This window comes from Hyperolius riggenbachi, chromosome 1 (assembly GCF_040937935.1).
Source record: "Hyperolius riggenbachi isolate aHypRig1 chromosome 1, aHypRig1.pri, whole genome shotgun sequence".
NCBI lineage: Eukaryota > Metazoa > Chordata > Amphibia > Anura > Hyperoliidae > Hyperolius > Hyperolius riggenbachi.
Genome location: NC_090646.1, coordinates 353,902,285 through 353,918,257, shown reverse-complemented (window position 1 = coordinate 353,918,257; position 15,973 = coordinate 353,902,285). Strand labels below are relative to the sequence as shown.

General features: G+C 41.5%; 1 protein-coding gene across 1 annotated transcript in view; it reads right to left on the bottom strand.

Annotated features, from left to right (window-relative positions):
- Positions 1-15,973, bottom strand: part of HAUS8 (HAUS augmin like complex subunit 8) — a 40,483-nt gene that overhangs the window by 13,968 nt on the left and 10,542 nt on the right. Inside the window, exons 3-5 of the mRNA XM_068234155.1 lie at positions 12,385-12,443; positions 6,919-7,033; positions 925-1,038 (exon numbers count right to left, since the gene is read on the bottom strand). Of these exons, the coding sequence (XP_068090256.1) occupies positions 925-1,038; positions 6,919-7,033; positions 12,385-12,443 (288 nt within the window). The remainder of the gene's footprint in view (positions 1-924; positions 1,039-6,918; positions 7,034-12,384; positions 12,444-15,973) is intronic.

The window sequence follows — 15,973 nt, the reverse complement described above, 5'->3', positions numbered from 1 at the left end:
AGTGGCGGTTTTTGTTTATTGAAACGGTCCACAGAACCCCTTTAAGGTAGCCACATACTTGTTGATCTTCCCAGCAGATTTAATCACTCGAACAGGCTACAAATCTATACACCCCAACAACCCAGCCCAATTGTAGTTTTTGACCACTTCTTAGCCAAAATCTGTCAACATTATCAATTGGTTTGGTCAGAAAAATTTGATTGATCAGGAGGGAGTGATGGTAGCCATGCAATGGTGCTGCTCAGTTGATTTTCAAGTGAATTTCTCAATTAAGTCTACTGAAAATCTGTGTACAGTGTGTGGTAGGAATAGAGTAAGGAGTCAGAATATCCCTCTTTTCTATAAAAATGTGTGGCGACTTTACAGTCGGCTTTAGCTTTGTAATGTCATCTCCCTTAATAATTTGGCAGTTTTATGAAATACAGAGCTGTCACATTACAAAGGAAATGGGGCCCGTTTCCACTTGTGCAGTGGGAATCGCCGCGGTAAAAATTTGCATGCGGATGCGAAATTCGCATGTGGTTATATGTAAATTTTCATGCGAATTTGCATACGATTTCGCATGGATGATGATGTATGCGAATTTAACCATGGCAGTGCCTGTGTGCTTTTCCATTGATTCCATGCGAAATCGTATGCGAATTCGCATGAAAATTTGCATACCAAAGCCGCATGCGAATTCCTTATTTAAATACATTGTATGCGAATCGCATAGCGGTATGTAAATTCTGATGGCTCTGCCGTGCAGATTTTTTCTGCACAGAAAAACGCAAAGGAATCCTGACAAGTGGAAACAGTCCCATCCACTTGTATTGGCTATGCGGATTTGCATGCGGCAAACGTGTTTGCTCAAATAGCTTCCAAAATTTGACAGCAGTATAATTATCTAAAATAAACCATGAAAGTATAATCATTCTTTCCTACCATTAATAACAGAGAAGTCCAGTTCTGGGCGTACAAGTTTGTGGCCATCTAACAACGTAGACTGCAAATCATCTTTCCAGAGAAGGCTCTCATCTACAACAGTGGAGTTCCCGGCTAAGCAAGGAAAGTGACAATGATTAGAATGTGAAATTATGACTTCCCAGGACAGTCTTAAGAAAAATAAAAAAAAAATCCAAACTATTTAATTAGCCAAATAAATTAACGCGTCATTTGTATGTTGCGGTCTGTGCGTGTTACTTACCTTAATGTTCCCCACTGCAGTCATAGGTGTATGTGGTCTGTGTGTGGCAGTCAGTCACCAGGAACGAGCACAGTCGCATGGAAGATGGTAATGCGGGGCTGATGCATAGACCAATTTGAAAAACAAAAAAACAAAACAAAAAAAAAAAAAACACAAACCTTTGTTTTCGGGTTTTCAGAATTGGCATTGCAGATTTGGAACTCACAAGAGGAAAGTAGATTCGGTGAATGACAAGCACAGGTTTCGGCTGTACTATCATGAGATAACTCCTTGTAGTTCACTTTAAAAGTGGAAGTCCAACTTTGGGTAGCAAAAGGAAGGTTTAGAACCTCTCAGATTTTTATACTTGTCCACTGAAACTTTTCTCCTGACTTCAAAAAGTCACCGTACAATGAAAGTATGCTTCACTGCCAGTATAAATGTGCAAGTTGCCCAGTAAATGCATTGCATGGTGTGTTATCCTGACAGAGCGTGCCCTACCGCAATTGATGCAATACCCCCCATAGGGATATCATTACACTGTGACTATATTGTCCGTTGTAATGAGCCTTAATAAGGCACATGTTCAAGTGGCAATTATCAAAAAGGGAATTTCTCCATTTCAACTCTAGCCTATCGTGTGTCCCTCTGATTGCAAATGAAAGGAAAAGCATTTAAAGCCATTAGTAGTTATTCTCTATATTAGCCAAAATTTAAGTAAAATTTTCCAGGTTCTAGACAGTAGGTGATAGAAATTCTCACAGATGGGGCCGCAATAACTTTACAAACACCTCACATAGGCATGCCTTTAAGCCAGACAACTTCCAACAAAGTCGTGCTATGACCCCTCTGGAGGAGCCTCTTGCAATGGCCATTCGTGTCACTTCCTCTTCCTGCTTCATTCAGTGATGCACTTCTCTAACTGAGAAGACAGGGGTGAACCGGAAGTTATAACATAGCCAAGATGGCAACCGCGATGTTTAAATTGAAATGGAATGAAAACTATTTGGTGTAGAACAGGGATTCGCGAAAGGGGAGAGCATGAGCTACAGAATGGTATGCATCTTTAAGTACTTTGCAGTACTGGTCGGGGTCTTAAAGGCATGCCCATGAGAGGTGCTCAGAGTGCCTTTAAGCACCCACTTTTGCAAAACAAAATAACTAAATACTGCCTGCATCATTCACAGGCCTACCCCCACTTCTCCTTTGTGTGCTCTCTTAACCCCTATGTGCTCCAGTATCTCTTCTGTTTACTCCCTTATTTGCCATGCCGCCCTGGCTTTGGATCCCATTTTTACTGCTGTAACTCTCCTCCAGTACACATGTTGCTTAAAGGACACCTGAAGCAAGAGGCATATGATAGTTGCCATTGTTTCATTTTAAACAATGCAAGTTGCCTGGCTGTTCTGTTGATTTTCTGCCTCTAATACCTTTAGCTATAGACACTAAACAAGCATGCAGATCAGGTGTTTCTGACTGAGGTGTAGCTGGATTAGTCTCATGCTAGTTTCAGACTCTACTGTAGCCGAATAGACTGCCAGGCAACTTGCATCATTTAAAAGGAAATAAATATGGCAGCCTCTAAATACCTCTCACTTCATGTTTCTTAATGCCACCACTGGGTGGCAGCAGAACAGAGGAGGGAGGGTACATCTGGCAAGCTGGACAGAGAAAGCTTGCAGAAATAAAATCCACCCAAAAATGAACAGACCTCATAATATAACCTCTACAGAGTAGATACGAGTTGTGGGACTCGAAGTAAGGCAGGATATACTGATGTCTGTAGAAAAGGAAAAACTGCAGCATTTCAATTACTCCATTCAATGCATTTTGCTTTTAATTCCCCTGCTCATCCCAACATTTCTCATCTATCTTGCTCCAACCTCACGTCAATTTTTCTGACCCCCTCAAACTTCTGTGTCACTCCCTTTAACACCAACTTACCCACTCCACCTCTCATAGATCCTTCCAAGCACCATGCCACCTTTCCGGATCCTATGCAATGCAAAGTCTGTGCGACATTCACAGTGCACACGTTGCATTGTGTGTAACAATATTTAGAAAGTGCTGCATGCTGTGCGTTTAGCAATACATTTGCTACGTTGTGTTTTTTTTTTTTAAATGTAACACATGTGCCGTTTTCGTTCCATCAGTATGCGACGAAAAACGGCGCACCAAGAGACACATAACGTAGTACAAAATAACGTCCAATTTTATAACCTACATGCGCTGCGTTAGGGGCACGTTGTGCGACTTTAACGTTGCATCAAACGCACCATCCCACTGTGAAAGAGACCTTATGGTGTTCACTTCCACTACAATTATTTGCTTTACTCATCCACATTCTATTCCCCTCCAGCTGTTCAACACTCCTCAGATCCCCCTTCCCCAACATTAGTCATCACCCAGCATGCAAACCTCACCGTTTGACGGTCGTACCCATTCCCTGTCTGACCTATGCTGTATCCACATATCTAGATGCTAGTAAGTTTAAAAATTGGTAAGCAAAGCAATAATAAAATGAAGGGTTATGATTTAGTATTTATATAGTAATGACATCTTCCGCATCGCTGTACAGATTATATTGTCTTGTCACTTAACTGTCCCTGAAAAGGGCACTCAATCTAATCCCTACCATAGTCACATGTCTATGTATGTATCGTGTAGTGTATGTATTGGAGTCCAGGGCTAATTCTGGATGAAGCCAAATAACTTATGTTTTTGGGATGTGGGAGGAAACCGTAGGGACTAGAGGAAACCCACGCAGACACGGAGAGAACATACAAACTCTGTGCAGATATTGCCCTACCTGGCATTTGAATTGGGGATCCCGTGCTGCAAGGTGAGAGTGCTATCCACTACGCCACTGTTCATTTGGCAAGTCAAAAAAGTGTCAAAAGTTTGGATTTCTGATCGGACTTCAGTCTTTGCATAGCCTTTTCAATATTCCCAATGTTTTTATATATCTTTATAGGCAGTATACTTCCAGGAGGAACGTTTTATCACCTTCTTTGATGAGGCAAGCCTCTGGGTCCTATAGCCATTCCTCGCGGTGTCCTCCATTTGGATCTTCGGCAGTCTTTGGAAGCACTCATGCTCCTGAAGATGGGGGGGGGGGGGGGCTCTGTACTGCGCACGCATGAGTGTGCAAGAGAGGGCACTCACAGGTCCGCAGCGGCCTGTGTTCGGAAGCCCGAGTGCTTTTGAAGACTGTGGAAGCCAGTCCACCCAGAAGAGAGCAGTCTACGACCGAACGGTTGTAGACTGCTAAAGGGGAAGCCTGCAGGGAAATGCAGAGACCAGGAGAGCAGGAAGGCTCTATAGGATCCGCAGCCTTCCCTGTCCTTAGGTGAGGATCTGTTTTTTTTTATTTTTTTTCCCTTCCGGCTCCCTTTAACCATCTCCCACCACTTTATTTTACCTGCATACATCTAATAAAGCAGTCAGGTGCTGCTATACATGAGGTTAGAGTTTGGTCTCTTACGGAGGTTTCATATGTGCACATTTCAGCAATGCTTATAGAGTACAATAAGCAAGGACATCAGAAGTGCATAGACCATGCCTGACAATATCACTTATGCATTTTTTTTTTTGTTAAAATGCAGCGCTGACCCATTCATTGTAGTGAATGGCGTAAACGCCACAATGGACAGATGCAGTGCTTTGCATTGCAAACGCATAGCCATTTACAATGCATAATCTGAAGGAACCTTGCTGTATGCACTGTTAGTTTATTGAACTAGACTGGCTTTTGTCACCCATTTTTGGAATGGTATTGAACTTTTTGCTTAATCTGTTTTAGACACTTTGTAAATGCACATTGCAATCTTTTTTCTTACATTTCTCAGTGTTACGAGCGCTCACGTCTGCTTTCATTTGTGGGCTAGTTTAGCCATGCATGGTTTGCTAATAATCCAAGCAAATTTGCTGATAACACATATTACATTCTCAGGTTGTGAGATGTTGCTAATTATTTTTATTTTAGTTTGAGTCCGATTTGCAGGGTGTTACTACTGGGGGCATACATGTTTCAATTGTTTTAAAGTGAACCTGAACCCTTGCATAGGTCAGATGGAAAACAGAGAAATGGACCCTGTATTTAGAGAGTTGAGCCTGTCTAATTCCTCTTCATCTGCGACTAATCAGCACTTGTAATATGATTTCAGTTGCATCAGCTCAGGAACCTCCTCTGCTACGGCAGAGCAGCTAACTTGTAAATACAGGATGTTAACAATAGGTCTGCTTCCACGAAAGCAGCAAGTAGACACTGCAAATGTATTGCAGGATTTGTATCAGCTGTAACAAAATTGTTTTCTTTAAAGGTTATTATACTGTTCCGTAACTTTTAGTGCAAAAGGGAAGTTTTGAGCTCAGGTCCACTTTAACACTTTCACTACTAGCAATTCACTATTAATAAAAGGCGTATGCGTATTTATCCATATTACAGGATCATTTTCTCATCTTGTACTGTCATTGTCCCTGGCACTCAACAATTGAAACATTAATAGTACCTTTTCTAAAACTGTGAAGAAACGCTCAATACTGCTGGTCCCCTGTACTTAAAAAGCCTGTGACCTGGGCACAGAATTTTGTGTCAGTTGCCCAGGCACAACCTCACTGCCACCCTGGCTAAGAAAAATGCTACACCAAAATAGTGCTACTATTGCCTATGCAGCTGCCAAAAAAGGAAGGAAATGGAGCCAGTGATCATGCCATTTGCTACTATTTCTAAAAAAGGTGTTTAGTGTGACACATTTTAAAGGGACTCTGAGCAGTGCAGAAACTATGGAAAGATGCATATCATTTTAAAGCTCTCTTTCTCCTCTTTCCAATGATATATAAACCGTTGCCCTACGCCTTTTAGTTTTCGCTATTGAAATTGCCGCGGCCGCAATTTCAATCGCGGAAATGGAGAAAACTAAAAGGCGTAGGGCGACGATTTAGGTGTCACCAGAAAGAGGAGAAAGAGAGCTTTAAAATGATATCCATGTTTCCATAGTTACATTGTATTACACAGGGCGACTTTTTCTCAAAGTCAGCAGCTACATTCAGCAGAATGGAGCTGCTGACTTTAGGAAAAAGTCGCCCTGTGTAATACAATGTAACTATGGAAAGATGGATATCATTTTAAAGCTCTCTTTCTCCTCTTTCTGACGACCCCTAAATCGTCGCCCTACGCCTTTTAGATTTCTCTATTTTCGCGATTGAAATCACGGCCGCGGCAATTTCAATCGCAAAAATAGCGAAAACTAAAAGGCGTGGGGCGGCGGATTATATATCATTGGAAAGAGGAGAAAGAGAGCTTTAAAATGATATGCATCTTTCCATAGTTTCTGCACTGCTCGGAGTTCCTTTAACCTGTTGAGTAGCCATAGCTTTATTACCAGTACACACACAATATTTACTTCCCATTATTGAATGATACAATCAAAATGATTGGATTGGCTGGGAGAGGATTTTTTTACTGCCCAATCAGAAATGACAGAATTGATTGCTTTCTTGATTGTTAAATGATCAAATGAGGTGGAATATATTAAGCAGTCCTGTACATAACACAGCATGTGTTTGTGCAACCAATTGATAGAGGTTACAGCTCAACAGAACTTGCCGAGTACAAAAGATTGGATTGGAAAAGCATCATATACATATAAACATTTGGCTTGGCACCCCATCCAAATATCGATCAATCAGGATATTGATTGGAAAGACCAACTGGAAAGGTTGGCTGCAGATCTCGTACCAGGCCTTCTTACCAGATGGGCCCTTTAACTTCTGTGGCGCTACAGATTTGCGTGTTGGAGTTCCAGATCCTCCTTTCTCTGGGGCTTTTCCTGCCGAAGAAACCGTTGAACTGACCACATTTGGTTTCTAATAAATAGGAAAAAATAAATAAAAGTGTACTATAGAAACATTAACAGAAAATAAACATAATTTGTGAATTTTGTTTACTCTGGATATGGAATGAGTTAATTCCTTAAAGTGTAGGTTACTTATGGAGAGGCTCAACTCACCCAGACTCATTTTCTGGGCTGATGACATGCCTCAACTATAAATTGTATGATACTTTGACAAAGCGGACCCACTGTGGCCCTGAAACGGTTGTTTGTTTCGTAAATGGACATCGATTAAAGGAAACCAGAGCTGACGATCATCAAAAGTTTTATACATACCGGAGGCTTCCTCCAGCCCCATTCCCACAGAGCGCTCCCACGCCGCTGTCCTCAGCCTTCTCCTCCTCCGGTAAATGGTCCCATTACTTCTGTCAGCCGCGGCCAGACTGATGTAAGAGAAGTGCGCTCTTTGAGTATCTCTCCAGCAGCTGCTGGAGATACGTAGAGGGCGCACTTCTCTTGCATAGACTGGACCAGACTAGCTGAAGTAACGGGACCAGATACCGGAGGAGGAGAAGGCTGAAGACGGCGGCGTGGGAACGATCGGTGTGGATGGGGCTGGAGGAAGCCCCAGGTATGTATAAAAAAACAAACAAAAAAAAATAAAATTGATGATCGTCAGCTCTGGTACACGTTAAGTCATTGCATAAACAACGCTTTGTTCTTTACTGAGTGAGCGGACCTTCTGGATTTCTTCATTGGCTTTATACTGGTCCAAGCACCTTGTATTCTGGTATGTTAAAGCAATTCTACCTCAACTATACATTATTTAACTATACATTAGGTCTTCCTCACCAAACCTTTAGCTTCAGCTCACCTCTTGCCTAAGCACCTTTTACCATTCCTGTGTGAAAAAGTATTAACCTGCTTCATTGTGTGGTTGATGCATGATAGCCCCCATGACATTGAGAATGATATGAGAGAGTGATAGACATAGGACATCGCCTTTAAGCCATCGGGTGATGGGAAATGGAAGTGATGGCTGGAACTGTTCAGAACATGTAGCTATAAACTGTTCACTGTCCTTCTGTGTGACACTCTGCAGTGTTAGAAACCCTTGACATGGGGGTTGAAGGAACAACTTCAGGCTATGGTTATACATGCTATTAGAGGTGGGATGCCACAGAAATAAAGAAATGGCTATACTCATGTAGGAGGGAACAGGCTATAGGAGTCCATCCATTATCAGTGCAGGCCATTTTGGCGCAGGCTGAAGCCAAAAAACAGCTCACCTGGCTCCCGCACTAACTGTGGGCCCACATGGATTACTTTCTCCCCTTCGAGTTGTAGCAACTCAGAGGGACATGTGCAGTGCACTTTATTCTCTAGGACAAGTTGTCAAAATGTACACATGTTCAAGAATCACTTCTCAGCGTGTATGTGAATTATGAAGGTTCAAACAACACATGCGCCCAAAGGAATTCATAAGCAAATAGTGAGGTAGAGAAATAGGTCCATATAAGCTGGAGTTGTTGGATCAATATTGGAAATAAATAAGATCTAATTAAACTGAAACTTGATCTATATATAAAAAAACAAACAAAAAAAAAACAAAAAAAAAAAACAAACACAAAAACCGTTGATACTTCATAGAGTGAACAACTGAATGAATAAATTAAGAAATTGGTGACCTTTCATTTTACAGCAGCAAGATGGACAATAGCCATATTGTTGAGATCCCCAACTATACCCTCAGCTAAAGAACTAGAAAAATAGGAGAAAATCAGAACTCACGCGCAACTCCTTAGCAGATTAAGACAATGAGATTCTGGTCATTAAAGGGACACTATGGCGAAAAATGTTTAAATTGGAAAATATGTGCAAACCTAGACAAATAAGAAGTACGTTTTTTCCAGAGTAAAATGAGCCATAAATTACTTTTCTCCTATGTTGCTGTCACAGCAGGTAGTAGAAATCTGACAGAAGCGACAGGTTTTGGACTAGCCCATCTTTTCATAGGGGATTCTCAGCAAGGCTTTTATTCTTTATAAAGATATTACCTAAAAAGGATTTAAACAATGATGCTGGCCAGCTTCTCTGCTCCCTACACAGTTTTTTGGCAGCTGGACAGAGCAACTGCCATTCACTAAGTGCTTTTAAAAATAGAGCAATCCCTGAGAATCCCACATAAAGAGATGGACTAGTCCAAAACCTGTCGCTTCTGTCAGATTTCTACTACCTACTGTAAGTGACAGCAACATCGGAGAAAAGACATTTATGGCTCTTTTTACTCTGGAAGAAACATGCTTTTTATTTGTATAAGTTTGCACATATTTTAAATTTTTCGCCATAGTGCCCCTTTAAAGGTCAATTGTAGTGAGAAGGAAATGGAGGCTGCCAATTTATTTTTAAACAATATCAGTTGCCTTGCTGCCCTGCTGATCTATTTGGCTGCAGCAGTGTCTGAATCACACCAGAAACAATCATGCAGATATTCTTGTCAGATCTGTCAATGTCAGAAACACCTGATCTGCATATGCTTGTTCAGGGTTTATGGCTGAAAGTATTAGAGGCAGAGGATCAGCAGGATGGTCAGGTAACTGGTATTGCTTAAGGCCTGGAACCCACTGAAAACCGCAAACGCAAAACGCAACCGCTAGCGTTTTGTCTGAGCGGTTTGCAAGCGGATTCATGCGTGTTTTTGGTCGTGTTTTGCAACATTGTATTTTTTTCCCCAGCGGGTGCCTAGCGTTTTGCGTTTTTATCCTGATTGGTCCTGTGAATTATTTTTCATTTTGTTACAGTGTGCTGAACCGCAAAACGCTAGCAAAACCGCTCAGTTTAGGTTTTGCTGAGCGTTTCCGCCAGCGGTTCAATACTTTACATTGAAGCGCTAACGCTCCCAAAATGCTGCACGTCCTGCGATTGCGTTTCTGAGAAACGCAAACGCTCCTGTGGAAGTTGCCCCATCCATTAACATTAGCCCAGCGTTTTGGCAAACTGCTAGCGTATCGCAGTGCTGCCAAAACGCTGCCAAAAGCGCTCCTGTGGGTTCCAGCCCTCAAAGAGTAACTGTCAGGCTGCAAAAGCTAATTTAAACCTCTATTCTCCTGTGTTAAACAGTTTAGAAGGAAGCCAAAAAGGCAATACTGCAGTTAAAAATCTCTCTTACTTTAGATGTTTGCTGACAGCAAGGCTCCGTATTCCCAGGCTCCTAAGGAGGACGCAAGCCGAATAACAGATACTGCAAAGCATTCTGGGGCCCTCCCCTGGCTGCTAGTAAGGCTCAAGTTTCAACAGCATGTAACAGTCTAGCTCACAGCACTAATAAATCTCGGGCAGAGTACACTGCAGGAGTCCGCTATTGTTCCTAGCCACATGGCTAATTAATATTCACTGCACAGTAGTGTTATTCATTACCAGCGTTTGTGAGAGTGGAATCATCAGGAAGCAGGCAGGACATGACGACACATTTGGCTTCATAGGAGACAGACAAACATGGAACCTGCCATGAGCTGTCAGGAGCATCATTCTCTGCAAATACTATATAAAAATTATGTGAAGTACAAACGTGGACAGTGAAATGCATATGTAATGTAAGTACAGCCAATCTTTAGCTACTGATATATGTGTTTATTTTCTCTGAGACCTTATACCTAACAGCTCCTCTTTAAAGGAAATAAATATGACAGCCTCCATGTCCCTCTCACTTTAGTAGTCCTTTAACCTCATTGGTGGTTCAATTTTTTCGCCAGGGAGGCTGCATTACACTTTTTTTGTAATTTTTTTTTTTGTTTCATGTAGCTACCCGAGTGGTAGCTACATGAAACACCACTAGAAGGTGCATGTGTCCCACTAGTCTGATCGCCGCCGGCAACAACAGCAAACAGGAGATTGCGTATAGAACGCGATCTGTTTGGCTTCTGTTGCCATGGCGACAATCGGAATGACGTCATGGACGTCAGCCGACGTCCTGACGTCAGGCGCTCCCGATCCAGCCCTTTGCGCTGCCCGGGAGTGATTGGTCTGGGCTGCGCAGGGCTCTGGCGGGGGGCCCTCTTCCGCCTCTGCGTGCGGCCGGTCGCCGTGCTGCGGCGCCGATCAAGCTGTACGTGTGGCTAGCAAACTGCTAGCTGCGCGGCGTACAGCACTTTACAGAATTTAAATCGCCCCACCAGGGGCTGAGATATCCTCCGAGGCGGCTTACCCAGTGTCCAGCATGGGGTTACCGCTAAGGAGGTTAAAGGGTATTTGAAATGAGGTGACATGATGAATTAAAGGTGTATACAATCCCAAGCCTGCACAGAACTAGGCTGTGTTCCTTTTTCTCACTGGAGGCACTTTTTGCCCTTGTGGCTTTTCTTTGGCTTGGTTCACACATAAAAAGATGCCCAGTCCTGACAGTTTTTGACAGTTGCCATCAGTTTTGTATGTGTGTCTATAGATGTGTTCACACATAAATCTGTACATTTCTGGTCCAGTCCTGTTTAGGGTCTATGGCTGAAAGTATTGGAGGCAGAGGATCAGCAGGGCTGCCAGGCAACTAGTAGCTGGAAAGCGTACTGGTTATGGGCTCTGCCTCTGACACAGGAGACCTGGGTTCCAATCTGGGCTCTTCCAGTTCAGTAAGCCAGCGCCTATTTAGTAGGAGACCTTGGGCAAGCCTCCCTAACACTGCTACTGCCTATAGAGCGCGTCCTAGTGGCTGCAGCTCTGGCGCTTTGAGTCTGCCAGGAGAAAAGCGCAATATAAATGTACTGTGTTTGTTTGTAGTATTGCTTAAAAGGAAATAAATATGGCAGCCTCCTATCCTGCTCACTTCAGAGAGTTGATGCAAATTTTGTACATTTTACACACATTTTTGTAGGTTGAAATTGGACCAAATTAAAATAGTTTACGGCAATAAAATGATCCAATTTCAAATGATTATCATGTAACAGACCATCTCCAGTCCTTAATGTAGCTGACAGTTTTCAGGATACAATATGATGGTATATGGAATGACTACATTCTGCAAGTATGTTTATTCACCTTGACAGAAGTTATCAGATTTTATACACAAAGGGCTATGTCACATCAATCACTTTTTCCAAATGCAAGGTCAGTGCCAGGATAACGTAAATCCTGTAAAATGTTTCATGCTGCTTTGTTTCAATATTTCTCCAAACGCAAAACATGCTTTATTTTTTAAGCCTTGATGTATGTGTAAAGAGAATAGCAATCCAGAAGTATTTGCATCTCATTGACCATCCCTGTCTAGTCAGAGGTTAATCAAAGTGAAAGCACTGAGCAAAATTTTCCATTTAATTAACAGCTTAGGCCTAAAGCTCAGCATTCTACTACATGTCATTACAGTTCATCTTCACATAAGGGTTTATGAATTCTTACCTTTGCAATCTTCTGCTTCTCAAACTGCATGTAGCGGGATTTAACCACCTTTGGTGCTGCTAACATTTGAAGGAAACAACAACAAAAGACCTATCAGAACCAGTTTGAATGGTCTACATAAAAACAAAGAAGAATCTTTATGAAGTCCTATTTGAGGCTCTTGTATTTTTTCCCCTTATAATGTATATTATGTTGCACATACTTTAATTTGCAATACACCAACTTTTTTGAATTATTCATCTATAACCTAGCCTGATGGGCTTCTAAAACAGTCTTTCAGTGCCAGGGACAGAGTACTTCAACCACTTCCAACCATGTGAGGGAGTAGGGAAGGTGGCAGACAGTCATTTTGCTTACGTGCAAAGATCATCTGATCCTTCCCACTTCTTTCATTGGCTACTAAGTAAAAAACTCTGGCCACTACTACAGCTTCCGAACAGCAGAGTCTCATATTTTTCCACCTCCATGCAGTACGAGGCCAACAGAATTGGAATACTATGAACAGAAAGACAGTGAAGGTAAGCTCTCATACTACATGGAAGTGGTATAAAAAAAAAAAAAAAAAAAAAAAAAAAAAAAAAAAAAAAAAAAAAAAAAAAAACAATCATGGGACAGACAAAATTAGGTGTGTGTACTGGGCTTCATGCTGGCCATGCTATCTTGGTTGCTTAACCTATTTTGTTTCCTGGACGTAAAAACTACGTCCAGGAACCATGCGCGCTCCCAGCCCGCGGTTCGTTAGCCAGGCAATCAGTGAATCGGGCTACGGTGCCCGATCACTGATTCCTCTCCCCCGCTGAAAAAGCGACAGCTTCTCTCGAAAGCTGTGCCTTTTCTGTCTGTTCCCTCCCCGATGCGTCACTCTAAGCGTGTTACGCTTAGAGTGACGTCATGTAAACAAACTCATGGCCGCCATCTTGTGGCTAAAAAGTAATACTACAACTGAAAATAAAAAAAAATGAAAGTCAACACACATTTACATTACAAACCTATTGTTTACCTCCCACCTTCCCAAAACTACCCGAATAAAATGTTTACTATAAAAAAAAAAAACAAAAAAAATTACAATAATAAAAAAAAACATGTAAATATTTACCTAAGGGTCTAAACTTTTTAAATATCAATGTAAGATGAAATATTTCTATATTTTTTTTTTATTTTAAACTTGTAAATAGTGATAGATGCAAAACGGAAAAAATGCACCTTTATTTCCAAATAAAATATTGTCGCCATACATTGTGATAGGGACATAATTTTAACGGTGTAATAACCGGGACATATGGGCAAATACAATACGTGAGTTTTAATTATGGAGGCATGTATTATTTTAAAACTATAATGGCTGAAAACTGAGAAATAATGAATTTTTCCATTTTTTCTTATTCTTCCTGTTAAAATGCATTTACAGTAAAGTGGCTCTTAGCAAAATGTACCCCCCAAAGAAAGCCTAATTGGTGGTGGAAAAAACAAGATATAGATCAGTTCATTGTGATAAAGTTATAGGCTAATAAATGGGAGGTGAACATTTCTCATGTGAAAACGACGGAACCTGAATGGGTTAATCGTATCTCTTTTGTATAGCATACAGCTTATGAAAAATCTTTTCAAAGTATTTTCAATCTGTTGGCACTAATACAACATAGGTTTGGTGAATCTGTACAATCAGGATTGTATGGTTTATGGGCACCCTAATAGAGGATTTAACTGTTCCCACTGTCTTTTAGAAGGGTAAATAGTTTATATTGCAGGCAGAGCAAATACAATGTACATTTAGCGTTTATAAAACACCAGGGAGGACCAGGGAAGGGTTATGTGCATTATTACACACAGAGCAGGAAGGAACTGGGAAGGGAGATAACATTCTGCCTAGCTGTACCTGATGTGCTGGCCATGGTTTATCTCTCAACAGCAGAGGGAAGAGTTGGACCAGGCTCTAATCTGGAAAACAACAACATCTACTCCCTTGGCAACTGCGTGTTTTCTGAAAGGCATCTCTGGAGTCATATGCCTGACTTTTCCAAAATGTATCAGTATGAAAAAAAAACAAAACCAAAAAACAGGACCACACCACCCAACCACCCAACATAGAAAGTGTGCCCCTTTAGGAGTTAACGGACACCCTAATATAGCCTTCTACATTAGGGTGTCCTTTAACTCCTAAAGGGGCACACTTTCTATGTGGATCCTTTTTTAGCATTAGGATATGGATGTTTGCAGATCAGATGTTGGATTTGCCGCATGCTAGTTTCTGATGTGCGATTCAGACACTACTGATGCATGAAAGATCTGCAGGACCCCAAGCAACTTAAGTCCAGTCTTATCAGCTGAACGACAAAGTTTGAGCATTAACCCTTCCAGTAACTTGGCAACCATTTATATATATTTTTTGCCATTAGTTTTATGCTGTGTTTAAAGCTTTACACCAGGAGCGCCCATTAGGTATATCGCAATCTACCGGTAGATCGCGAAGGACTTCTTGGTAGATCCCGACCCCACTACATTTTTTTATTCCATATATACAAGTGTGCTCCTAAAATTTTAAATATGTAGATCATTGACTTGCTCATTTTTCAAAGTAGCTCACAAGCCAAAAGTGTGGGCACCTCTGCTTTAGACTGTAGATGAAATTTGATTTTTACCTCATTTTAATCTGAAAACGAAGCCCAATTTCTGTTTTATTTACCACTAGTAGACCTAAGTGTCACAAGCCCCCTAGTGGCCGGACCGCACAATGCCTTCCAATCGGTTTCAGCACACAGACCATGCAATATGTGGTCGCAATCGGTGCACAGAAACCGCTGGGATTTTGGCAGCAGATTGACTAGAAGGGAGCTTGTGAGTTACGGTAATACAAACTACACACTATTTCAGGGTATAACTGCCTCCACTCCTATAGAAGGGTAGGAGTCCTAACTATACTGAGACTAATACCTGCAAATAAAAAGGTTAAACACACTATTTTATCTAGCTATCAACAATAGTAGCGACTCTTCAGAAGCTAGGGTTCAGTTTGTGTTGCTGAAAAATAGGTGTAGCTAAACAAATAAATGACATTAGCGTTTATTATAAATGCAATATAATTAATATATACAGAATATCAGAACAATTATAGAGACAGCGCAGTATGAAAATAAAAGTGGAAGAAAATACGTATACTTAAGGTCAGGTGAAATACTTTCTGGGAAAACACGTGCAGTTCTTTGTTTCAGTTCAGGAGCCAAAGTTCAGACAAGATTGCTGCTACTCTTCCTCAAAGCAGCAGCAGGCTCCCATGAAGATGGAATTGGAGGAATGAAGGAGGAGGCCTTGGCAAACACTTTTGAATAATCCACAATTTTGGGTGGGGTCTCAGGTTAAGCCCAGGGGCTTGACAGGGTGCGGTTACCCTCCTGGGTGGGTTTCTGGTGCCCACCAAATATGACATTTTCCATATCTCGGCTATGCCTCCGGCACACACAACAGTCACGGATTCATATTCCTCAGAATAGGACAGTTCATATGACATCACGCTTTCGCATGCCTGGTTACGACGTAGCGGAATACCTCGGGTTCTGGGTATGTCAGTGGCCTCAATTTAATATTAAAATAC